General features: G+C 49.1%; 1 protein-coding gene across 11 annotated transcripts in view; it reads left to right on the top strand.

Moving 5' to 3' along the window:
- Window positions 1–25,352, top strand: part of GRN (granulin precursor) — a 1,328,618-nt gene that overhangs the window by 979,498 nt on the left and 323,768 nt on the right. For all 11 annotated transcript variants that reach the window (XM_086923912.1, XM_086923907.1, XM_086923905.1 and 8 more), the window contains one exon: window positions 14,441–14,677. In XM_086923912.1, coding sequence (XP_086780038.1) covers window positions 14,441–14,677 — 237 coding nt within the window. The remainder of the gene's footprint in view (window positions 1–14,440; window positions 14,678–25,352) is intronic.

Raw genomic sequence — 25,352 nt, 5'->3', positions numbered from 1 at the left:
CATCAGGGGTCCCTCGGGAATGCCCTTTCGATGGCCTGGTACAGCGCATTCTTTTACGCTTTTCCTCCAATTCCCCTCATTCCTCGAGTACTCAAGAAGATAAATGCGGAACCGTGCACAATGATTCTCTTTGCACCAGCGTGGCCCTGGCAATTTTGGTACACGGAGCTCCTGCGTCTCTCCCAAGCTCCTCCGATCTGCTTGCAGTCCATTCCATCCCTGTTGTCCAGGAATCAGGGGAAGGTTTACCATCCGGATCCAAATTCGCTCCATTTGACAGCGTGGCTCCTGAACACAGAGTTCCGTCATTTAAATCTTTCCCAAGAATGTCGATGTTTTGTCACAGGCTCAAGCACCGAGCACAAATAAGACTTACAAGGCAAAATGGAGAAGGTTCTGCCTCTGGTGTCAAAGACAAGGTCTCCATCCTTGTAAATCTCTGCCTCAACAACTCTTGCCATACATTCTATCATTGGCTAAATCTGGGTTGGCACATTCGTCTGTGAAAGTCCATCTTGCTGCCATTTCAAGGTTTCGGCGTACTTCAGGCCCTTCCTTATGGTCCTCTCGGATTGTGAAGCAGTTCTTGAAGGGTCTATTCCGGATGTTCCCTCCAGTTCGACCTCCTCCTCCAGTTTGGCAGCTCAATCTTGTCCTGGATCAACTCATGAAACCTCCATTTGAGCCGATGCACAAGGCGGATTTGAAGTTCCTCTCCTGGAAACTTGCTCTCCTTCTAGCTCTGACTTAGGCGAGAAGAGTTAGTGAACTTCAAGCCCTCTCCTTAGTCCATCCTTTCCTTCAATTCAGAAAGGATGTTCTTATTCTTCGCACCAATCCAAAGTTCATTCCGAAAGTACCATCAGAGTTTCACTTGAATGAGCCCTTGATTTTTTTTCTTTCCGCGTCCTTCTACACCTGCGGAATGCACTCTACATTCTTTGGACGTTCAGAGATGCTTAAAATTCTACCTGGAACGTACAAGGCCCTTTCGGAAGTCATCCCAGTTATTCGTCTCTTACAGTGCACCACGGAAGGGTTTTCCTTTAGCAAAGAGTGGCATTTCCCACTGGATCTCCAGTGCCATTCAATTTTGCCATCAGGAGGCTGGTAAGACTTTGAACAATAAGGTTCGTGCCCATTCTACAAGATCTATGGCATCTGTGGCTCTTTTCTCTGGAGTCGCCATTAAGGATATTTGCAGGGCAGCAACGTGGAGCAGTATTTATACCTTCACGAAACATTACTGCCTAGAATCTGCGGGACAAGACGACGCGGCTGTTGGTCAAGCAGTTCTGCGGAATCTCTTCCATTGAGAGGTGAGCTTTCCCTACGAACCCTCCATCCTGGTGAGCACATTTTATTTCTTGTTTACTATGCTATAAGTGTATATATAATTTATGGTTATGTGAGACCATGTATCTGCAAAATGTGTCTTGGTTATTACTGCTAGCTACTCTGATACAAAGCATGGGAATCTATGAACGTTCCAATACTGGGGCAAGAAAACAAGTTACTTACCTGTAACTTTGGTTCCCCAGTATTGGTAACTCTAATAGATTCCCATGCGCCCACCCTCCTCCCCTGGGAAAGCTCAGCCTTTTCACATGAGATAGTGGCGGTTTGCACAACGGCTACAAAAAATCTGAGGCTCTTGAGCTCTCTCAGGAAGGTTCTAGAGGGTGAGGCAGCTCTGATTGGTCCTAGCAAAAAGTTTGGTTTCTTTTACACAAAGAGTGATAGGATACAAAATGAGATGAGGCTTAGGCCTGTGTTTCTCTTTTGTTTCTATGGTTATTATACTACCGAGGCTCCCATTCCGACGAAGGGGAATGATACAAAGCATGGGAATCTGTGAAAGTTACCAATACTGGGGAACCAAAGTTACAGGTAAGTAACTTGTTTTCATCTTGGACACTCTTAATCACGTAGGGTAGGACAGCCATGGACGGTGTGCCGAAGCACTTAGCATAGACTACCCCAAATATCTTACCCCAGGTATCACAATCCGTTACTTCTGGCACGAAGTCTTTCTGCAAACTAATGGTCAGAATCCTGTTTTTCTCAACAGGATTCGTATTAGAAAACACTGCTTCCAGTTGGTCAAATTTTTCGGCAAGCCAAAAGGGCATATCATCCTTATCTTGGGGGCGCTGGCTCATAACCACATTAACCATTACGGGACTGAGTTTCATCCCGGCCGGGTCAACTGGAGGCGTTGCAGCACCAGGTGCCCCCACCTGGATGTTGTGGGATACGTATTGTACTAAAGCCCTAAGCTCCCCTATAGCAGAGGTATAAAGGACTCTCAGTTTGCAATTGGGACTGTAAGGTAACGTGGGTGTGGAGTAAACCTTGCCAAAACAGTGGGGAAGGGCGCCATCAAACCAAACTTGATGCTGCCAAGCTGAAATCGGATTCTCCCGTGTCCTATACAGAGTATAGTCCATAGGCACGGCAGTGTGAGTGTAGATGTGAATCGTATTGCTATCCACGATATTTTTGGCGACAAAGCTTTTTAAGGACTCCAGGGCTACGACCAAGTCCTTGGGTCTGTCGGGCCAGCGCCAGCAAACCTCTGCTTTTTGCCCCTTTTGTGATCAAGGAAGGGGCGCCCCAACACGTTCCTCCTGCCACAGGCCGCAGAAGCAACCTCTACACGGTCGCTGAAGTGGTAACTGCCGTGGCAGAGCAGGGGGACAGAGGCCCAGTCAGTCCACATCCTCTCCCGCATCACTTTCAGTTTACTGTGCTCCCCTTCGGCCTCACCAGTGCCCCTCGGGTCTTCACGAAAGTGATGGCAGTGGTCGCAGCTCATCTGCGCAGATCAGGGATTCCAGTTTTCTCATATCTTGATGACTGGTTGTTGGAGGCAGGCTCCCCACAGACAGTAGTCTCCCTCCTCCAAAACACAGCAGATCTCCTGCACTCGCTGGGGTTCTCCATCAACGTGCCGAAGTCACACCTGGGTCCCTCTCAGAAGCTCCTCTTCATCGGAGCTGTTCTGGACTCTGCGCAGTTTCGGTATATTCAGGCTCTGATTCCGATCTTTTAGCCTTTATCCCGAGTTTTGGTCAGGCTGAAGCTGCGGCTCCTGGAGCTGATGGCCTCCTGCATCCTGCTGGTACATCACGCCAGGTGGCGGATGCAGGCTCTGCAGTGGGACCTAAAGTTCCAGTGGGCACAGCATCCGGGCAACCTGTCCGACCACGTCCTGATCTCGGAGGGTACTGCAAGACAGTTACAGTGGTGACTCACGTTCCATGATTGGGTAAGTGGCAGAACCCTCTCCCTTCCCCAACCTGAGCACACAGTGGTGACGGGTGCATCCCTCCTGGGATGTGGGGGGGCCACATGGGAGAGGCGGAGATCAGAGGTCTCCGGAGGAGTTCCGGCTCCATATCAACCTTCTGGAGCTGCGGGCGATCCGACTTGCACTGAAGGCATTCCTTCCCTCTGTCTGGGGAAGTGTAGTGCAGGTGTTCGCAGACAACACCACTGCCATGTGGTACTGCAACAAACTGGGTGGGGTTGTGGACCCTTTGTCAGGAGGCTCTGCGCCTCTGGAGATGGCTGGAACACCGGGGCGTCACCCTAGTGGTTTAACACCTGGCAGGTTCTCTGAACGCCAGGGCAGACCAACTCAGCCGCTGGTGCATGATGGATCACGAATGGCGTCTGAACTCTGACGTGGCCCAAGGTCTTTCTGCTGTGGGGAGAACCTTGGTTAGATCTATTCGCCACCGAAGAGAACGCACAATGTCATCAGTTCTGCGCGTTGGAATTTCCAAGGCGGCACTCGCTCAGCGACGCTTTCTGTCGCGAGTGGAGCTGCGGTCTGTTGTACGCCCTACCGCCTATACCACTTCTGCCCATACCACTTCTGCCCAGAGTGCTAAAGAAGACGCGCCCAAGTCATCCTTTTGGCTCTGGACTGGGCCCGAAGATACTGGTATCCTGAGCTACTCAGTATGTCAGTCGGTCCCCCGATTTGTCTGCCTCTTCAGGTGGACCTTCTGTTGCAGCATCAGGGGACAGTCCTCCACCCGAACCTGTCCAGTCTCCACCTACATGCGTGGAGATTGAGCGGCGACAGTTGAGGCCATTTGACTTGCCTCCTGAAGTCTGTGATGTGATTCTGGTAGACAGGCGTCACTCCACTAAAACGGTATACGCCTGCAGGTGGAACAAATTTGTGGCATGGTGCACAGCAAAGGCTGTGGTCAGACTTTCTGCCCCTCTTTCAGACGTTCTCCTCTTTCTTCTTACTCTTGCCCAGCAGAGCTCTGCCCTGGGCACTATCAAAGGCTATCGCTCGGCCATTTCAGCCTTCTTAAGGCTTCCTGATAAGCCTTCTCTTTTCAAGTCACACACATGTTGTCTCCTGTTTCTTTTGTGATGCCTCAGTAGGACTTGAATTTGGTACTTATCTGATGTGCGCTCCCTTTTCAGCCACTTCATAATTGTCCTCTTCGTCTTCTGGCGCTTAAAACTGCTTTCCTGGTTGCCATCACCTCTGCCAGAAGAGTGACCGAGCTCCAGGCTCGGCCTTCTAAGCCTCCTTTCCTCTCTGTCCATCCGGACGAAGTTGTTCTGAGGACTCGTCCTTCTTTCCTGCCCTGCCTGGTTACGGCCTTTCACATTGGTCAGTCCATCACCTTGCCCACCTTCTTTCCGCCTCCACATCCCTCGAAAGAGGAAGAGAGGCTCCACTCTCTTAACCCAAAATGTGCGCTCTTTTTATCTAGACTGCACTCGCCAGTTCCGGGTGGACGACCAGCTCTTTGTTGGTTAACTGGGCGCTAAGAAGGGACGGGCGGTGCACAACCGGACCAGCTCTCGTTTGGTCCTTTTGTGCATCAAAGTCTGTTATTCTGTGGTGGGAAAGGAGCCTCCTGTGGGGCTGCGCGCCCATTCCACTCGGGCCACGGCAGCTACTACTGCCTTGGGTCGGGGAGTCCCCTTGCAAGACATCTGTCAGGCAGCTACGTGGGCCTTGCTGCACACGTTCGCTAAGCACTACTGCCTGGGCTGCCAAGTCCGGAGAGATGGCTTCTTTGGCCGTTCCGTTCTCCAGGACTTTCTGGTGTGCTCTTGGTTCGCAAACCCACCACCGGGGTTGGTATTGCTGGGGTATCTATTCTAAGGTAAGGAATCTAACACTAACCTGTTTCTTTCAGATGCACAAGTTACTTAACTTCAGTAACAATATATCTGTAAGAAATAGTAGTTAGTGTTAGATTCCTTACCGCCCCACCCATCCTCCCCATTCTGCGAACCGATATCTAGGGTTAAAGTATCTACCTTTGAGGGCCCTAGTTTCATTGCACCAGTGTCGGTTTCTTGCATGGCCTTGCATTCCTGGCGCGGAAACCTATGTACAGAACTGACATCCACGTGCGAGGGTGGCGTCTAAGTATTCCGACGTCATCCCGGCGATCACGACTCCGACGGATGTGGAGCCGCAGACGGAAACCTTCTGGCTCCAGTCTGACGCCTGGGGATATTCTAAGGTAAGGAATCTAACACGGACTACTGTTTCTTACAGATATATCGTTACCGAAGGTAAGTAGCTTGTGCTTTACCAACGTGCTCTAAGATGCAGTATTTTTGCTAACATAAGCAGGCATATGATTAAAAATAATACGATCAGCATTGTTACAATTCCATAAAACACAAAGGGAGAAAGCAGATTATAATGCTAGTGGAGACTGGACCTATAGTGCCTTGTGTACCACCCTCCCCAGCTAGGAACTAGGTTTTATAATAATAGGTCTCTTAGGCTGGAATGGGGAACCCCGTACATCCAAGATCAGTAGAAGTGGATCACATCAGGATCTGCAAAAGCTTTCTTTGGAAATGGGTTTCTCCAAGTGCCCTAATCATGCATGCAGTGCCATATTAAAGGACCTAGAATTTCAGTTAGCTGCACCTGTGTGCATGTTGTGTCTAGAGCGCGGCCGATCCGCCCAAACAGTTTACATTGTTATGATAACCCTGGAGGCTTCTGCACTCATTGTGCAGATTAAGGTCGCGATGTAAGTCTAGGGATGTTGAAAACGAGCCTTTCTCATGTGAAGAATCCAAGCGGCCTAACTTATAATAACAGATACATGCAGTATCGTGTGCAAAAGCTGCAAAATGGCGTTTAAACATCTACCAAGCTTAAGCTAACATAGTAATGTGTGCACGCAAGGCCCTGCCTTCAGTACATAGCAAAGTGAATGCAGCTTTAGAATGTAAAGTTTGCAGTTACACGCAAAAGAATAACAACGTGTTATGCTAATCTTGTGTGTGGCGTAGTTCTCAGCAGTTACGCATCCTGGGGAGGATGCTATACAGGCTGTTCACAATCTTTTGGCAGCCTCACTCCGCCGGCACACCTTCGGGCCCCGCGGAGCCGGTCTGGGTCCTGGGTCTTCGATATCAGCTGCTCCTGCCCCGTATCTGAAGGGCCCCTGTGGATCAGGCCTAGTTTGGCACTGGTCAACCCACCTACTGTCCCCAGTGCCAGTTCTCCCGACGTCGACTGTTCCCCGGCAAACACTGTCCCCATCCTCACCCCAGAGATGGACCTGGAGCCGGGCAGACGTCTGTCAACCTCTAATCCAACGCTTGAGGGTACTTTTTATTCCCCTGTTTACCCCTGGTGTTCTCTATCGCCCAGAAGGTGGTGATGAGGATTTGGAGGGATCTCTGGACCCTTTAGCAGGCCAGCTGGAAGAACCGGACTGGAGAGAGGACCTGTGTGACACCAGGGCACTTCTCCAGACCTTGGCATGCTTCTCCCCCTACTGTGACTTCGGAGGTAGGAGCGTCTTATGCTGTCGTGGTGCGAAGGGCAGCCGAGGACTTGGGCCTGGAGCTCCCTTCAGTGGCAGTCAGAACTGACCTCTTGACAGAGGTACTTCAGCTTGCAGCAACTTAGTCTGAACCCCTTCTGTCCTTCAACAAAACCCTCACTGACTTCTTTCTGGGCACCTGGTCCAAGTCCGGCTTGGGGCTGCTGTGAAAAGGATGATTTCCACGGCCCTGCTCCGGGCGATCCAATTTGCCTCATTCAATACTGTTCCCCCAAGAGCTTGGTGGTCCAAGCCTCTTCCTCCAAGTGCGCACTATCTTCTGCTCTCCCAGACAGGGAATCCAGGAAGCTGGATCATCTTGGAAAGCTCCTGTTCTCTTCTTCCAGCTTGGCACTGTGGTCCATGAACATTACGTGCCTCTTAGGCTGATACTCCAATACTATATGGGTGCTCAAGTGCTGCCTTCGTGCCCCTAGGAGATCCTGGCTATTCTCTCCCAAGCCGTGGCAGATGGGAGGAACACAGCTAAATTCACAATTTGATGTGGACTGGATACCACCTACTCACTAGGCCGAATGATTGCCAGTAGTCCTTGGGCACTGCGCATGGGTGGCGATGTCTGACTTTTCGGGGGATGTCCAGTCAACTTTGCTGGACATGCCCTTCGATGGCCATAGTTTTTTCGGCGACAAAGCAGACTGCGCTGGATCGCTTTAAGGATTCTCGGGCTACAGCCAGATCCGTGGGTCTTGTGGCAGCTTCCTGACCACCCAGTCTGCTTTTTGCCCCTTTCATGGCTACGAAAGGGGTGCTCAGCCACGTTCAACCCATTCCAGCCACAGATTTACGCAAGCTGCCCAGCATCTGCATGGCTGCGGATGTGGGACCCAGTGAACTCGTGGGTCTTGGATCCAGCGGGCGGGCCAGTCCACTCATTGTCCCCCCTACAGGAGCCTCCTTAGTCCGACAGTTCAGGGCCACCAACGGCAGGATTTGCCATCACCTCCCCCACTGGCAAACCATCACGTTGTACAGGTGGGTTTTGCAAACAGTCTAAAGATGCCACTCACTCCCCTTTGAGACTACCCCTCCCTCCATGGCACCTTCTTATGATCTCATGACCGGGGATCATTTGGAGCTTCTCCGCCAGAAAGTCTTGGCTCTCTTGGCCAAGAGGGTCCCTGTGCCAGAAGTCTGTTGTGGTTGCTATTCCTGCTACTTTCTTGTGCCCAAGAAGGACAAAGTCCTGTGTCCTATTCTAGACCTCGGGCCCCTCAATTTCTTCCTTTGGAAGGAGAAGTTCAAAACCCTACCCTACCCTACCCAAGTTCTGTCTGAACTCGACCCAGAAGACTGACTGGTGGTGTTGGACTTGCAGGACGCTCATTTTCATATTTTCATTTCATATCTGCATCCTTCCAGCCCACAGACCTTACCTCCGGTTCACTGTAGGCCATGAGCACTTTCAGCTTAGCGTGGTCACCTTTGGCCTTACCAGCAATGCTCCTCTGGTGTTAACGAAAATGATGCTGGTGGTCGGAGCTCATCTAATCTGGGGTTCCAGTCTTTCCCTATCTCGACGACTGGCTGTTGAAGGCGGGCTCACCCCAGACTGTCCTTTCCCACCTCCAGACTATTGCGGAGGTGGGAGACTCATTTGCCTGGGTTCACTATCAACGTGCCAAAGTCGCACCTGACTCTCTGACGCTTACTTTCATCGGGCGGTTCTGGGCACAGTGTATTTTCGGGCCTATACTCCAAGCAGCAAGTCTGTTATGTTCGGGCTATGATACCTATGATTTGTGCCTCTATTCTGGATTTCTGTGAGAATTACCCTGTGACTGCTGGGCCTCCTGCATCCTGGTGGTGGATCATGCCAGATGGCATATGCGGAAGGACCTGAAGTTCCAGTGGACGCAGCAGTAGGGGGGATCTTTCCGACTAAGTCCAGATCTCCGAGGGAATTGCAGAACAGCTGCAGTGATGGGTGATGTACCAATCTTGGGTCAGAGGCATATCAGTCTCCCTTCCCCAACCAGACCTCACTATTTGGACAGATGCGTCACTCCTGGGATGGGGCGTGCATCTGGGAGAGGCGGAGATCAGAGACGCCTGGTCTCCGTCAGAGTCCAGGTTCCATATCAACCTGTTTAAGCTTCAGGTGATCCGTCTGGCACTGAAATCATTCTTTTTCTCTATCAAAGGGTAGGTAGTGCAGGTGTTCAGACAACACCACTTCCATGTGGTACTGCAACAAACAGGGCGGTGGGGACCTTATGTTAGGAGATCCTTCACCTCTGGACATGGCTGGAACATCAGGGCATGACCCTGGTGGTTCAACACCTGGTAGGTTCTCTGAACACCGTAGCGGACAAGCTCAGCCGATGGTGCAATTTAGAGTATTTGTAAATCGTGCTACTCACCCGCTAGGGTCTCAAGGCGCTGGGGGGAGGCATGGTGGGGGGGTCTGCTACTGCTCGAAAAGCCAGGTCTTGAGTTGCTTCCTGAAGGAGAGATGGTCCTGGGTGAGTCGTAGTTGGGTGGGAAGGGTGTTCCAGGTAGGTGAAGGATCTTCCTTCGGTGGTGGTTCTGCGGATCCGTGGGATGGTGGCGAGGGCGAGGCTGGCGAAGCGGAGCTGGCGGGTTGGCGTGTAGAACGTGAGGCGGTTGTTGCGGTATTCAGGGCCCAAGTCGAGGAGAGCCTTGTGTGCGTGGGTGAGGAGTCTGAACGTGATCCTCTTGCTAACTGGGAGCCAGTGCAGGTCCCTCAGGTGGGTGGAGATGTGGCTGTTTTGGGGGATGTCCAAGGCGAGTCGTGCTGAGGCATTCTGGATGCGCTGGAGTCTTTTCTGTAATTTGGCGGTGGTCCCAGCGTAGAGGGCGTTCCTGTAGTCCAGACGGCTGGTGACAAGGGCCTGGGTGACCGTTTTCCTGGTTCCAGTGGGTATCCAGCGGAAGATCTTACGGAGCATGCAGAGTGTGTTGAAGCAGGAGGAGGTAACAGCGTTAACTTGCCTGGCCATCGTCAGGGAGGAGTCCAGGATGAAGCCCAGGTTGCGTGCGTGGTCCGTGGGCTTGGATGGGGGGCCCAGAGCAGGGGGCCACCAGGAGTCGTCCCAGGTGGAGATGGATGGGCCGAGGATGAGGACTTCTGTCTTTTCTGAGTTCAGTTTCAGGCGGCTGAGCTTCATCCAGTCTGCGATGTCTTTCATTCCGTCCTGGAAGCTGGCTCTGGCGGAGGTGGGGTCGTTGACGAGGGAGAGGATCAGTTGGGTATCGTCGGCGTAGGAGATGTTGAGGTGCCAGCGTGCGATGGCTGCGAGGGGGCTCATGTAGACGTTGAAGAGGCTGGGGCTGAGCGAGGAGCCTTGAGGTACGCCGCAGATGATCTTGGTGGCTTCTGCGGATCCTGGCGTGGCGGAGGCGGGTTGTCAGGGTGCTGTGGCAGACCGTGTCGAACGCAGCCGAAAGGTCGAGCAGGTTGAGGGTGGCGGTTTCTCCGTTGTCCAGCACGGTCCGGATGTCGCTGTGGCCGCGATGAGGGCGGTCTCGGTGCTGTGGTTCGCTCGGAATCCGGACTGCGATGGGTCGAGGGAGCCGATCGTCTCCAGGAAGGCTGTCAACTGTTTGTTGACGGTTTTCTCGATGACTTTTGCAGGGAAGGGGAGGAGCGAGATGGGTCGGACGTTCTTGAGGTCTGAGGGGTCTTTGGTGGGTTTCTTCAGGAGGGCGCTGATCTCTGCGTACTTCCAGGTCTCCGGGAAGGTGGCGGATATGAAGGAGCTGTTGATGTCCCGAAGTTTGGGTGCGATGATGGAGTCTGCTTTGTTGAAGATGTGGTGTGGGCAGGGATCGGCTGGGGAGCCCAAGTGGACGGTGTTCATCGAGTGGGCGGTATCTTCCGTGCTGACCTGAGTCCAGACGCACAGGGTGGTGGTGGGGGGTGTAGGTTCGGTGGTGGGGTACGAGTTCTGAGCGCCGAAGCTGTTGTGTATGTCGACAATCTTAAAGTGAAAAAAGGTGGCCAGAGATTTGTTGCAGAGGTATTGAGAAGGCGTGATGTAGTTGTTGCTGGCGTTGGGGTTGGAGAGCTCTTTCACGACGTTGAAGACTTCCTTGCTGTTGTGTGTGTTGTCCAGTCGTTCTCGGAAGGATGACCTTTTGGTGGTGCGGATCAGCTGGTTGGTGTTTGCGGGTGGCGTTCCTGAGGGCTGTCATGATATCCGTTGACTGGTTGTGGCGCCAGGCTTTCTCGAGATCACAGCAGGATTTCTTGGAGTCGTTGAGATAGTTGGTGAACCACGCGGCTTTCTTGCTTTTGAGGCTGCTGGGAGGGTTTTTCAGTGGAGCAAGGGTGTCTGCGCAGTCGGTGATCCGTGTGAGGTTGTGGGCTCCTTCGTTGGGGTCTGTGGTGTTGGTGGGAGGGTTTAGGCTCAAGGAGGTGGTGAGTCGGTTGGTGGTGATCTTGCTCCAGCATCTCCGGGGGGGGGGGGTGGGGGAGGTTGTTGAGGGCGGTGGTGGGTCGTTGTTTTCCTGAAGTTTAGTGTACGCAGCTGTGGTTGGTCCAGTGGAGCTCAGTGGTGGGACTGAAGAAGATGTGGTTGCTGGAGGAGAAGACTGGGTCGAGCGTGTGGCCGGCGTAATGGGTTGGGGTGTTGATCAGTTGCTTGAATCCGAGGTTGGCGAGGTTGTCTAGTAGGGCAGTGGTGTTGTTGTCCTGGTCGTTCTCCAGGTGAAAGTTGAGGTCTCCTAGGAGTATGTAGTCGGGGGAGGCGATGGCGAGCGGGCTGATGAAGTCTGCGATGGCCTCGCTGAAGTGAGCGTGGTCCCGGGGGGGTCTGTAGATGAGGGTTCCTCTGAGGGTGGTCTTGGGGTCAGTGTGAATCTGGAAGTGCAGGTGCTCTGCAAGGGTGTCGTCGGTGTTGGTCGTGATGCGGATAGTGTTTCTGTGGGTGATGGCGATGCCTCCTCCGGTCTGGTTGACTCTGTCCCTCTGGATGATCTTGTAGCCGTCCGGGATGGCAATGGCGATGTCGGGGGCTGAGGAGGCATTTATCCAGGTTTCCGTGAAGAAGGCGACGTCTGGTGACGTTTTGTCCAGGAGGTCCCATAGTTCGACGGCGTGCCTGTGGATGGAGCGGGTGTTGAGCAGGATGCACTTGAGGTGGTTGTTGTTTGCGGCTGTTTTGGCTGGCGCGGTGCAGGACCGAGTGCAGGTGAAGTAGCAGGCGTGGCAGGTGAAGGCTCTGTGGGTGCGTTTCGGGGTGGCTTGGTAGCAGGCTGGATGTCGGCCGGTGTTGAGTGCGTGGAGGGTGGCGGCATCGTAGCTCAGTCGGGTTGGTTGGCTCTGTCGGGGTCCAGGGCTTGCCTTTGGCGTGCAATCTGCGCGCCCGCTGCGTGTACGTGCGGTCCCCCCCCATTTATGGCGAAGTGGGAGGGAGGAGCAGCTGGGAGGCGGGAGCGAGGCGGCGAATGGGGAGCGGGAGACAGAGCAGCGGTGGGGAGCAGAGGGGGGGGGGGGGTTGGTAAGAGCGGGAAAGCGGAGCGGGGGAGAGCGAGGGCAAGCCAGGAGAACGAGGGCAAGCCTTGAGAGCAGGGGCCCTAAGGAGAGGCGGCAGCAAGAGGGCCAAGCAGGCAGCGGCAGCAGAATCCGGGCACACGGGGGCCATGCGGTAGTGGAGTGACCGGGTCAAGGGTCACCTTGGGTGCATGGTAGATCACTAATGGCGTCTTCACTCTGAGGTGGTGCAAGGTCTCTTTCAGTGATGTGGAGAGCCTTGGTTAGATCTGTTTGACACTGAAGAGAAAGTGCAATGTCAGCAATTTTGCGCGTTGGAGTTTCCAAGGCGACACTTGCTTGGCGATGCTTTTCAACACGAGTGGAACTGCTGCCCTCCTGTACACCTTTCAGCCTGTACCACTTCTTCCCAGAGTGCTGAGGAAGATCACGCTTGACTGGGCACAAGTTATTGTTGTGGCTCCGGACTGGGCACGAAGAGTCTGGTACCCTGAGCTCCTGAATGTACGGCCATTGATTCTCCAGTCAGACTGCACCTTCGGGAGGATCTTCTGTTGCAGCAGCAGGGGAGGGTTCTTCACCCAAACGTGTCCAGCTTCCATCTCCTTGCGTGGAGATTGAGCAGCGACAGTTGAAAGCTTTTGACCTTCCACCCGAAGTCTGTAATGTCATCTTGGCAGCCAGACGTCCCTCCACTAAATTGGTATACGCCTGTAGATGGATCAAGTTTGTGGCATGGTACACAGCAAAGACTGTGGATCCCCTTTCTGCCCCTCTTTCAGAGGTCCTCTTGTATATACTTTCTTTGGCCCAGCAGGGCTCTGATCTGGGCACTCTTAAAGGCTATATTGCGGCTATCTCTGCCTTCCTTCTGCTGCTTGATCAGCCTTCCTTGTTCAAGTCCCTTATTGTCGATAGTCTTATTAAGGGCATTACTAATCTCTTTCCTCCATCTCCTTTCATAATGCCCCAGTGAGACTTGAATCTTGTTCTTACTTATCTCATGTGTACTCCCTGTGATCTCCTTCATACATGTTCTCTGACGCTCCTCACTTTGAAAACTGCCTTCCTTGTTGCCTTTACTTTTGCTTTTACAGTGAGCTTCAAGCTTTTTCTACCATGCCCCCTTTCTTCTATGTGCATCCGGACAAAGTGGTGCTTAGAACGAGGCTCTTATTCCTTCCAAAATTGGTTATACCTTTTCACATTGTACAAACTATTACTTTGCCCACCTTTTTTCTCACCTCTGCACCCTTCCAAGGATGAAGAGAGACTCTACCGTCTGGACCGCAAACGTGCGCTGTCCTTCTACCTGGACCACACCAAAGATTTCCGGGTGGATGATCAACTCTTCTTTGGCTACGTAGGTGCCAAGAAGATTTGGGCTGTTCCAAAGCGTACCATCTCTAGATGGGTTGTCCTTTGTCTCAAAATCTGTTGCGTTTTGGCGAAAAAGGAACCTCCAGTGGGGCTGCGGGCTCACCCCACTAAAGCTATGGCAGCCAACATTACTGCCTTGACAGTCAAGTCCAGATGGACAGCTATTTTGCCTGTTCAGTCCTCCAGAACTTCCTGGTGAGAAATTGGTTCACAGGCCTTCCTCTGGGATTGGGATTGTTGAGGTATATAGTCTAAGGTAAGTAATCTATAACTTGGGTGTCTCTTTCAGATGAACAAGTTACTTACCTTCGGTAACGATGTATCTGTAAGAGACCTAGGTTGCTTATAGATTCTATCCAACCCCACCCATCCTCCCCGCTCTGCAAACTGACTTCTAGGGATAGGGACTTAAAGGGCTCTAGTTGTGGCTGCCAGTGTCTCGCAAGGCTCTGACCTTCTGGCATGGAAAGGTGTGTCAGAACTGACGTCAGCCGCAGGGGCGGTGTCTGAGTAGGCACTGCAACGTCATCCCAGTGACCACGACACGGACGCAGAGTCGACCAACGCCACTTCCCGACGCGCAGGGGTACTGCTGAGATTTTTTTCTTCAAGTGTGTAATAAGCCTCCCTTAAGAAATTCCTTTAGAAATCATTTCCTTCCCTATATATGCTTGTAAACTGGGTGGGTGTGGTTTGATTGTAGTCTGCACTATTCTTTACTTGGTTGGTTCTCTTCCAGGCCATATGCTGTTCGGATCATGTTCATTGCTGTCCACATGGATACACCTGTGATGTGGCACAAGGATCCTGCATTCAAGGAAATCATTCAGTACCCTTCTTAACAACTATACCGAGTCTCTCAAAGGAGGGGCCACACAAGAGCGTGGTACCTTGTGATGACACATTCGGCTGTCCAGATGGCAATACCTGTTGCAGAACAGCGTCAAGGGAGTGGGGATGCTGCCCTACTGAAAAGGTGAGCGTCCTGTGTGATTAAGTCCAACTGTAGAATTTGCAAATTAGAATTTGTGCTGTACCATTTCTATTTAAGGCTTGCTGTGGTAAGAGCGGACTTTTCCTCTGCCTGTGTTTCTGCAAAGGCACACTTTCTGATTCTGCCTCTAATCAATGGAGAATTCTTTCAATTGTATCTGTGCTCATGGAGCAGAAATGCTTACAGGATGTGCCCACCTGAAGGGGAAAAATACTGTGTAATGGTATATGAATACTGAAGATCAGATCACCCTGCTTCAGACATGGCCTACTTGAACTTGCTAATGGGGTAAATGTAAATTGATACTTGTAAATTGATACTTGTATAGCGCACTACTCCCCCGCAAGGGTCTCAAGACGCTTGCATGAATACCTCTGTGGAACCCATCCTGGCTTTCCCTGTGAGGCGTCCATTCCTGGGCACCCCCAAGGTGGAGGCCAGGCATCCTTAGCGTTGTGGGGGCCGTTGTGGAGATTAAGCAAGCTATTGCCCAGAGTTGCAGAGTGGGACTCCATGATTGGAATAGGCACTGAGGCGAGAATTATCAGGTCCGTGGAATTTTGAGCCCAAGACCTCCAGAGGCGGGGAATTGAACCCTGGTCCCGGGCTAGACATCTGCATCAGGGTCTGCCGCTCTAATCATTGAGCCACACTTCTTGTGAAATGTGTGAAATTAATATACATATCTTGGCTAGCTTTTTGGTGTCTTTTAAATGTACTTCAGTCTTTTTGATGAAGGGCAGGTTCCTTTTGTGAAAGTAGTGGTTCATGCTGTGCAGTATTATACTGACAGATCTTACATGTTTTAATACCCCCTGCCCTCTACGCTCTCTATATATTCGTGAGATATAGATCTTTATTATAGAGAAAGATGGAGGAATAGATTGAGAAAGGTGTAATATAGCATTGAATAATTTAAGTGAATGGAGAAATTAGTGGAAACTACTACAAAGCACCTACCTCTCTTACCTTGATGCCACTTCCTCATGCTCTCACCATTTTGCCACCATGATCTAAGCTTAAGGCTAGGTACATCTACTCAGATATTGGTAAAACTAACCTGTGAGTGTCCTCCTTGCTTTCACATCCTGTTCTTTTGATTTTACTCTATTGCGAGTGGCAATGATGCTCCTTGCATTCTACCCAAGACCTCTTTTCCACCCCAGTAAGAGGTCTTTGAATATATTTAAATATTCAACACTGTTCTAACAAACTATATCATCAAATGGCATTGATGTACTTGGCGCAAATCAGGAAACAAGTTGGAGACCACCATGAACCATAACCATTAACCTTATAAACAAAAGTAATGTTTTAGCCAGGGTATTGTCAAAGGGAGTTGAGCCTACCCAGATTTCTACTGAATCACTTGCAGTTCAACCCAAACACTCCAGTCTGCCTTACTGTGGGAGTGCCCAAATTTGGAAATGCTTAATCTTTTCTACACACCCTTTATTGCCTATGTAATTAGGCGAGGATATCTTTAAAATTCTATTTCATGTCCCCCCCATTCCTTCATGGACATGCCCAGTAATGTCTCAACAAGTATCCGAAGACGAAGTGTACTCTTTCTGTCGAATTTTTGAAAGAACATGTTTTCTGCGGTCTCTTGACTGGCTGTCAAGATGCTACCTTCCTTTTGTCTCCTAAGGATTTACAGAATGTTTATGTATGTATTTTTGCAATCTCTCCTACCTCTTAGTTTTTGTATAGCTCATTTGTTTTGAAATCACTCACCAGCTCACATATGCTTATCTCCTGTGACGGAAGGTGTCCTAATAGCTGTACGTGTCTAGTGCCATGTACTATGCAAATCAGTGAAAAGCTAGTATTCTGAATCCAGAATGCTCATGAGTGAAGGTTCCATGCCGATAAGCACTTACTTCTCAGGCAGGCAAGGGATGTTCAGGATTGTAAGGCCATTAATGTTGTACAACTGATTTTGACGTGAGGGAAGGTCAGCCGCTCTTACGGTTTTCTGATATGACCATGAATTGAAACAGATGTGAAGTGAAAGAGGCTGCTTAAACGGATGACTCTCTGCCACCCATCAAAGACACTCCAGAATGTCAAAGACACTCCAGAATGTCCCCCCAACAATGTCTTTGGTCCTGGGTTTTGTTTTATTCTTTGGAGAACCACTCCAAAACTGTTTCTGCTAGAGTTCCTCTGAAATTGGCTGTTTCTTCTGGTTTATCACCAGTTGGGACTCAGGCAATTAAATGCGTGACTGTAGCTTACTCAATTCAATTCAAAAACTTTATTCGATCATTTGTTAATAATCATAAAAGTACATACATACATAAATAGTTAAAAACATATAGGTACAGCTAATTTTAGAACATTCATGTATCGAGGAGCATATTATTTCTCCAGCGTACCGACTTCAAGATGAATACAGCAGTAAAAAAACAGATGTCCTGCGAACCAAGTCCAAATAAAAGCCTCATAGCAGATACAGGTGTGGATACATTATATTTTTTAAAAAGTGGTTTCAAGTATATTTTACGGAGATGGAGATAAAAAGGGCATAACAGTAGGAAGTGCTCCGGGCTTTGCTTTGTAGTCCCATCACATGGACAGGGGGCAGTAGTGTAAGTTTTCATATAAGGATACGCAACAAGCAAATGAACAGTCCCCATCCGCAATCATGTCAAAACATACTGGTGGGAAGGAATAGTAACCATTTTAAGGTATCCTGCGAATCCTGATTCTGCCATGTTATACCTATCGTAAAAAACATGTGTAGAAAACTTAGAGGTAGCTACATTGCGCTTTACCATACTAGCCCTCAGGAATTCGTGTTTAAGCTCAATCTTGGGGATGTCTATAACACAGAGTGGATTCTCACACAGAGCAAGATTAAAGACATCTTTAAATACACGAATGATATAATTATGCCAGGGAATACGGGAACATTTTTCCATGTGGAGACAGTCTAAAATAATCTTTTTTGTGAACCCCGTCTGCTCCTTAATCCATATAGATCTCCATACTATCATTGGTCTTAAATTGATCAAATCAGAAAGATGTTCCAGTCCAACCTCCTGGTGGATCAATTTAGTTGAAGCAGAGGGTGGTAGACACAGAAGTTTTTTAACAAATTTATTTTCCTCCACATGAAGCATATTATGATTACAATGGCCCCATATACCTGAGCCATAGAGGGCCAGGGCAACGCATTTATGGCGATATAAGTACAACATGTCGGGTATCCGCCTAGAGCCTAGCTTAGATGCAAACTTAAATATGCCAAAGGAACACTTGGCCATTTTGGCTCTTACATTGGTCATTTCGGATGCCCACATCCCCCCACTATTAAAAGTGATACCTAAGTAACAAAATTTGTCAACCACTTGTATTATTTGATCCATAACTGTAAAAGGTCTTAGATTTTTGACTTTCTTACCGCAGGCCATTATAAAAGTTTTTGAATTGTTAATTTTTAATTTCCTCCCATTGATAAAATCCACAAATTTGTCCATGAGTTTTTGCAGCCCAAGAGGGGTTCTCGAAAGCAGAACCGCGTCATCCGCATAAAGCAATATCGGAATGGAGAGGCCGTCGGCGTTCGGTGCATCAGCACTGACAGCCCGTAGTTCAAACTCAATTGCATTGATAAAAAGGGAGAAAAGAAGGGGAGCGAGGACACATCCCTGCCTAATACCAGAGCCTACCAGAATACTTGGTGTACACTCTCCCGATTGCCCATAACGTATCTTGGCCGACAAGTTCCTGTATAATTGGGCCAAGAAATAAATGATTTCTCGTGGGGCTCCCATATCCAGTAGGGTTGACCACAGAAGACCATGGTCAACCAGGTCGAAAGCACTGGAAAGGTCAGCAAAGCAAAGAAACAATGAGCCTTGCTTAGCACGTGTATATTTGCCTATGATGAGGTCCAGGTTTATGCACTGTTCTATTGTGCCTAATCCCTTACGGAATCCAAACTGGGAGTCCGCAAGTACTCCTTTTTCTTCAACCCAGTCCTCCAAGCGACTCAATAATACCCTACTCATAATTTTTAGGGAGGCAGTAAGGAGAGAAATCGGGCGATAGTTTTTTGCCTCTCCTCTCGCACCTTTTTTGTAAACAGGGATAATGATGGACTCCCCCCAGGCCTGTGGAGCCGCTGTCATTGCTGCTGCATTAAACACCTTAGTCAGCAGTGGACTCCAAATGGAAACCTCTGCTTTATAGAGATCAACGGGTACCCCGTCGGGGCCCGGTGCCTTCCCCCCCTTACTACACCGGATGGCAGCATCCACCTCGGTGACTGTGATGTTAAGAGGTAAGGGGGTGGCAATCATAGCCTCCCTATCACCCCCTGTAACTAGTCCATCGGGGTTAAAAATGCTGGAGAAATGAGCAACCCATTGTTCTTCGCTCACCTGAGCAGACAATACCGGGGCTTCGTCATTTTGAAGAAAGGGGCTATTGACCGTGGACCAAAAAAGCTTGGTATCCTTAAGATCCACTGCCTTTGTCAGGTTGTTCCAGGCCTCTTCCCTTAATTCCTGTTTCCTGGCCTTCGGGTGGGTTGTATATTCCCTTCTCAGGGCCCTGACTACTTCCTTATCCCTGGGTTTACAATTAAGAGCGGCTTTAAGGTTTTGTAGGGATTTTGTGCATTCCTTATTAAACCATCCACTAGTGGTCCTAGGTCCTTTAGGATTTGTACCAGTTAAGATTTTTGCAATATTTTTATTAATGGTATCAAAACTAGCAAGAATGTCGGCACTACCTTTGTCGGGTTCGAGACAGCATTCTACCTCCTGTAAACAGGCTGATACTATAGTACATAGTAGGCGTTCCTCATTATGCCTGCCCCATTTAATTCTTGGACCATTTAGTCTGTGTGGGACTACGTCTGTCACTGTGCCATACGACACCTTTACCTTATCCCCCCACAAGGAAAGATACATTGTTAGACAGTTGTGGTCACTAAGGGCTAAGTCTACTATTACGGGAGAGGTACACAGAGCCATAATACTGGAAGAGACGATGAGGTAATCGATAACCGTCGCACAGTTCCTACCAATGAAGGTTGGTACCGGATTTCCCTCACTGTCTGCGCCAGGTAACATAATACATAAATCCAATTTGAGCATGAGTGTTTAAAGAGTCACCATAGGCCGAGTGTAGGAAATGGGTCTGATCTTCCCCAACCTCCCCCCCATACCCACACACCCTCTTGCCAGAAAAGGGACACATGTAAATGTTAAAATCACCTCCCCACAGAATTTCAAAAGACACTCCACCACGGCCACACAGCCTTTCCACCTCGGCATCAAGTTCTTCAACCATAGCAGTATTAGAGTGGTTAAAAACGTTGTTATAGTGATTTATTATTAAGACATTTCGCCCATTCCTATGTTGCAACCATAACAACTGCGAATGCAAACCAACAGTCAGGTGGGTTTTCACTTGGACCGGTAGCATCTCAGATAGCAGTATCACCAACCCACCGCTGGCTCTACCCATATTAGATGGCTGTGCATGACAATTATAGGCAGCAATACCCATCAAGGTAGACGTCTTCGGACGCCCAGGTCTCCTGGAGACATAAAATGTCGAATTGGGTTATAAATTCTAGCCACCCTAAACAATCTATCTTGTTGTTCCACCCAGCAATATTCCAACTCGCCAGCTTATAGCCCTTCTCTATTGAACTTACGGCCTCATTGGGTAGAGGGGGCATGTGGAGCGGAGTTACATCCCCGATCACGGGGTCATCAGATAGCCGGGGGATACTAACACACATCGGTGGATCTATGAAACTTATGGTACCATCATCCGGGGTAAAGGAGTCCGGCTTGCAATGAGTCTGCCCATTAATAAGTATATTGCAACTGGAAAAACGGGCAGCATTATACCCTTTGGGCAGGTTGTCCTCAGTAAAGCCACTTGCCCTCTTACATGAACTCATGTCTCCCCCTGTATCACCACATATTCCCTCGCCAACCTCCCCCATGGCTTGTTGGCATCAATCACAGTCTTCCAGACCACTAAACACGTCAACCCTATTGGTGGTCTCTAGGGGCGTGAAGGGTTTAAGGTGATCCATTCTCCTGTGTGTTAGGGAATTATACCTTGGAGCCACAATGTTCCACCCATGCGGGTCTGCTACTGTTGTGGAATAATGTCCATTAGATGAAAAACCATTATTATAAACGGGTGGACAGTATGGATTTGAGTACATTTGCCTTTGAAAAGGGGGAGGAGGGACTGGTCGAAGTTGGTGGTGGGGTGGGAACACCACTGAGCGAGGATAGAAATAAGTGAGAGGGCGAGGAGTGATATGATTGTTATCGTGATCGGAGGGCCAGTTAAGTATAAAGTGAACAGCATTCTGGTCTCTAAAGTTTATGACCACAATGTCGCCCTCAATGTCTTTGGGTCTTCCTCCTAGCCAGGGGAGACGGCGAACGTGGAAAATTTCGCCATTGATGTTTTTTGCTATAGGTCTATACAAACTTAACCAGTGCATTATTTTATTCTTTAACTGGGCAAAGCCCTCACGTTTGTTCGCCTCTAACTCTGGCACCCCGGTAAGAACCACCACGAAAGGTACAGCTTCCGGTGGAAGTTCTGGGAGGGGGCTCCTATTATAATTACCTCCAGGGGGTCGCCCAATCCCCCTATCACTCTTCTTATTCCCAGAAGCTTGACCTAAACTATTTGTCGGTCCACTGACCGTTACAGCAGGGGGCAAAGTGGGTTTACTCTTTGGTAAAACAGAATTACCTTTAGGTATAATTTCACTCACGGTATGTAAAGATTGAGGCATAGTGGTAGTCTGGACAGGGACAGAAGTGGGGGTTATAACTGGGGTACCTGAAGAGGTCGGTAAGGTGGAAATTTGTGTAGCAGGATTAGAGGGTACCTTAGTGATTGCTACCTTGCTACCCAGTTCTCGCTCTATCTTCCCGAGCCTATCGTCCAATATATTAAGTCTTTCTACGATGGCGAGAGTATGGGCCCTTATTATGGTCTCTATGCTATCGATTAGGGCACCATTTGGAGAATCCTATGGTGTCACGACAACAGGAGGGTTATCAGGGGTAGAGCTGACCTGAGCTACTTTGGGGGTAGGGCAAGAATGTATAGATGGTGTAGCTATCATTCCTTTATCTATTATTTGTACCTGTTCTCCCTTATTACTAGCATCGTTTTTAATACCAAAATCTGCATGGTTAATTTTCCTCTTAGGTACATCAGATCTTTTCCGCCTTTTTTTATTGGGTGGAGGGCCATACATTTTAACAGGCGTGACTTTCTTTGCCCTATTTCTTACTACTTTGGTTTGCCAAGGGGTGGGGGTTATTTGTGCCTTGGTTATGACTATGGTTTTAGTTATACTGGGATGAGTAGAGTTAGATGTCGATATATTAATCGTGTCTTGGGGTTCAATTTCGTTCGTAGACGTACCCTCTCTAAATATTAAGGGAACGCTATCCTGGGAGAGAGTACAAACATTCTCAATGGGAGTACCCTCCACAGTAGGACTAATCAACACAGGTGAATCGGTTAATAACCTATTTTTTAGGCTTTCTACCGAGCGTCTGCGCTCCGCCCGGCGTTCTGCAAGGGTAGGAGTAGTGGGGGTGTCCAAAACAGATTTCTTGAAATAATTATCTAATTTCCTTTAATTAAACTCACAGGTTTCTCGGGGCCGACCAGCTCCGGGGTTAAAATTTCAATAGACATAATGTCCAGTGTAATATGTCCCCCACACACTTACACCAAAAGTCGAGGGCAGTACAGTGTTCGACCAGGGGTTCTGGCCCAGCCCGGCCTCCTCAGGCCTCTGAGGGTCACAGAGGGCCCGCCCTTTGCCCGGGCTTAGCCCCGGGCGCTCCCGCGCAGCTGGATGCTATGTCTCTTATAGGGTGCTTACTCCAATTTAAGTGAGTGGGCGGGGCAATGAGGGAGAGCAGCCCAGGTGTAACGGGCCGGGTTTTCCTTGGACTCCTGGGAGAGTGAGTCCACAACCCCTAGCTCGCAGCCCTCCTGCCCAAATCCTTACTCACAGGCGATGTCAAGAACATCTGCCCAAGTCCCAGGGCGAAGCGGGACCCGCGAAGCGGGTTCCCCGAGCAGCAGCAGCAGTAGAGGTCAAGCAGCAGTGCGACCCAGTCACGGCAGGCAAGGTAGGTGTGTCCCGCGTTCCAACAGCAGGCGGGGCACTTTATCCTGGTCCTGGAGGGCGGGGCAATGAGGGAGAGCAGCCCAGGTGTAACGGGCTGGGTTTTCCTTGGACTCCTGGGAGAGTGAGTCTACAACCCCTAGCTCGCAGCCCTCCTGCCCAAATCCTTACTCACAGGCGATGTCAAGAACTTCTGCCCAAGTCCCAGGGCGAAGCGGGATCCGCGAAGCAGGTTCCCCGAGCAGCAGTAGAGGTCAAACAGCAGTGCGACCCAGTCACGGCAGGCAAGGTAGGTGTGTCCCGCGTTCCAACAGCAGGCGGGGCACTTTATCCCGGTCCTGGAGGGCGGGGCAATGAGGGAGAGCAGCCCAGGTGTAACGGGACGGGTTTTCCTTGGACTCCTGGGAGAGTGAGTCCACAACCCCTAGCTCGCAGCCCTCCTGCCCAAATCCTTACTCACAGGCGATGCCAAGAACTTCTGCCCAAGTCCCAGGGCGAAGCGGTACCCGCGAAGCGGGTTCCCCGAGCAGCAGCAGCAGTAGAGTTCAAACAGCAGTGCGACCCAGTCACGGCAGGCAAGGTAGGTGTGTCTCGAGCTGACTCATATTCCCACACACTTTCCGAAAATTACACTTGTCTTGGAATTCTCCGGCTTCATTAATAAGGGTGAACAACTCCAAACTTAGGAAGAATTGAGAAGTAAATGCATTTTCTATGTTTTCCAATAGTGCTGGAGTTCTGCCACCAGTAAAGATGATTTCTAAATCTGCAGTTTACTGGGAGTGCTTTCTTAAATCACTACTTGGCGTTGTGCCTTTATGTACCAGGTGCCTCCTTAAAACTAATAAATGTCCCTTCTTGTGCTGAGTAAATAGCTCTAAATATTTTGATGGTGTTTACACCCTATGTGCTAATTTCCTTAAAAGTTTAAATGCTGCACAATAGAGCTACATTCAGATGGACACTTTACTGCAGTGTTTACTAAGTCTGTCAGTGGGTCAAAGGTTCTGAATAAAGAATGCAACATGAAAATCTAGCTATGTATTTTTTTTTCGGGGAGGGCAACTATTAATTCTGTGAAATACAAGAGAAAATTGTAAAAACTGACAATTATAAAATGATAGAAAGGAGATTAGAAAGTAATCCATCCAAATAGCAACACTCTCTTCAAAAGGCACAGAAAATACCTTAGTTATATTGAAATAATTATCACCAAGTATGAAGAAATCCTGAATATCCCACTTCCATTTTAGTTTTAAATACTGCAGATTCCAATTCAATAATGGTGTATCGTAACAAAGCAGGAGTTGAAAGTGAGTGGAGTCTAACTTCTCCTTTCTCTTGCTATAAAAACCCTAACAATAATAATGGAAAAGAGAAGGCATATATTGCTACTCGATATTCAATACACCATTTTCCACCTTCACCCCTTGGTATTTTTTTTTTTGAGAGCTCTAGATACATTTCCTCCCAATATTCGAGGATTGTTGAGCAATCTGCAAACATATGGATACTATTTGCAGTGAAGAAACTGTATCTATGACACCCAGTATCACCTGAATTCTCATTGGGTCACTTTGCAAGGGACTCTGTGTATGAAGTATAATTTTTATTGTTTTATAATACTGAAAGTTCAACCTTGCAGATATTGTCTAGAAGATATTGTGGATGCTGAACTGATCATTCAAGAATCCACTTCTTGACCTAGCTAATTCGATCATTTTCCAGCCAAAATCTCAGTCTTTTTCCTTGAAAGGAAGTATAAATCTCTGAATGTTCATTTGATCTTCTCCCTTATACATTAAGTCCTTAAGCCCCCAAACTATAGTAGATAAATGCTTGGACTGGAGATGTTTGCACTTCAGGGTAAAGACTTCTTCAAACTCCTCATGTAGATCAGAAAAGCTGCATATTGTTTTGAGAAAAATTAACTGGCCATTCTTACGCCCAGATTATGCCACCCACAATAGATAGAGGCATGGAAAATAAGCGGAAATAAATTATTTTTATACACTTGTGTGTAAGGATGAACTTGCCAAAATGTACGTCTTGCCCCACTCCATCCAAATGGACCAGACATCCTGCACCACCTTAAATTGAACCTGCTTGAAATAGTTCGGGCCAAATCTAGAAAAGCAAGCACATGCTTCTGTCCTCATACCTATTTTGTAGATATGAAGTAGTTGATAATTACACCTCTGAGACCAAGCAGCAGGTACGCTCCCCAAGGCAGCCCAGAAATACTGTTGGAAATTTGGTAAGGACCATCCACCCTCTCTCTGTGATGTTTGTCTTTTGAGAGCTTGCCTGGCTCTCTAATACCCCCACAAAAAGCTGCTTTTATTGGGGTCTAGCAGTTTAAAAAGATTAGGTAGCCGTAGCGGTGTAGTACAAAGCAGGTATATACATTTCAGGAGCACCTTCTTTTTAATAATGTTGCACCTTCCAATAGGAGATAGGCAGCTGACGCCATAGCTTCAATAGTAAAATGTTTTAAAAGAGCAATGT

The sequence above is a fragment of the Lissotriton vulgaris genome, chromosome 5 (assembly GCF_964263255.1).
Source record: "Lissotriton vulgaris chromosome 5, aLisVul1.2, whole genome shotgun sequence".
Classification (NCBI taxonomy): domain Eukaryota; kingdom Metazoa; phylum Chordata; class Amphibia; order Caudata; family Salamandridae; genus Lissotriton; species Lissotriton vulgaris.
The sequence above is the reverse complement of the archived record's forward strand: the minus strand, read 5'-3'. Positions and strand labels throughout refer to the sequence as shown.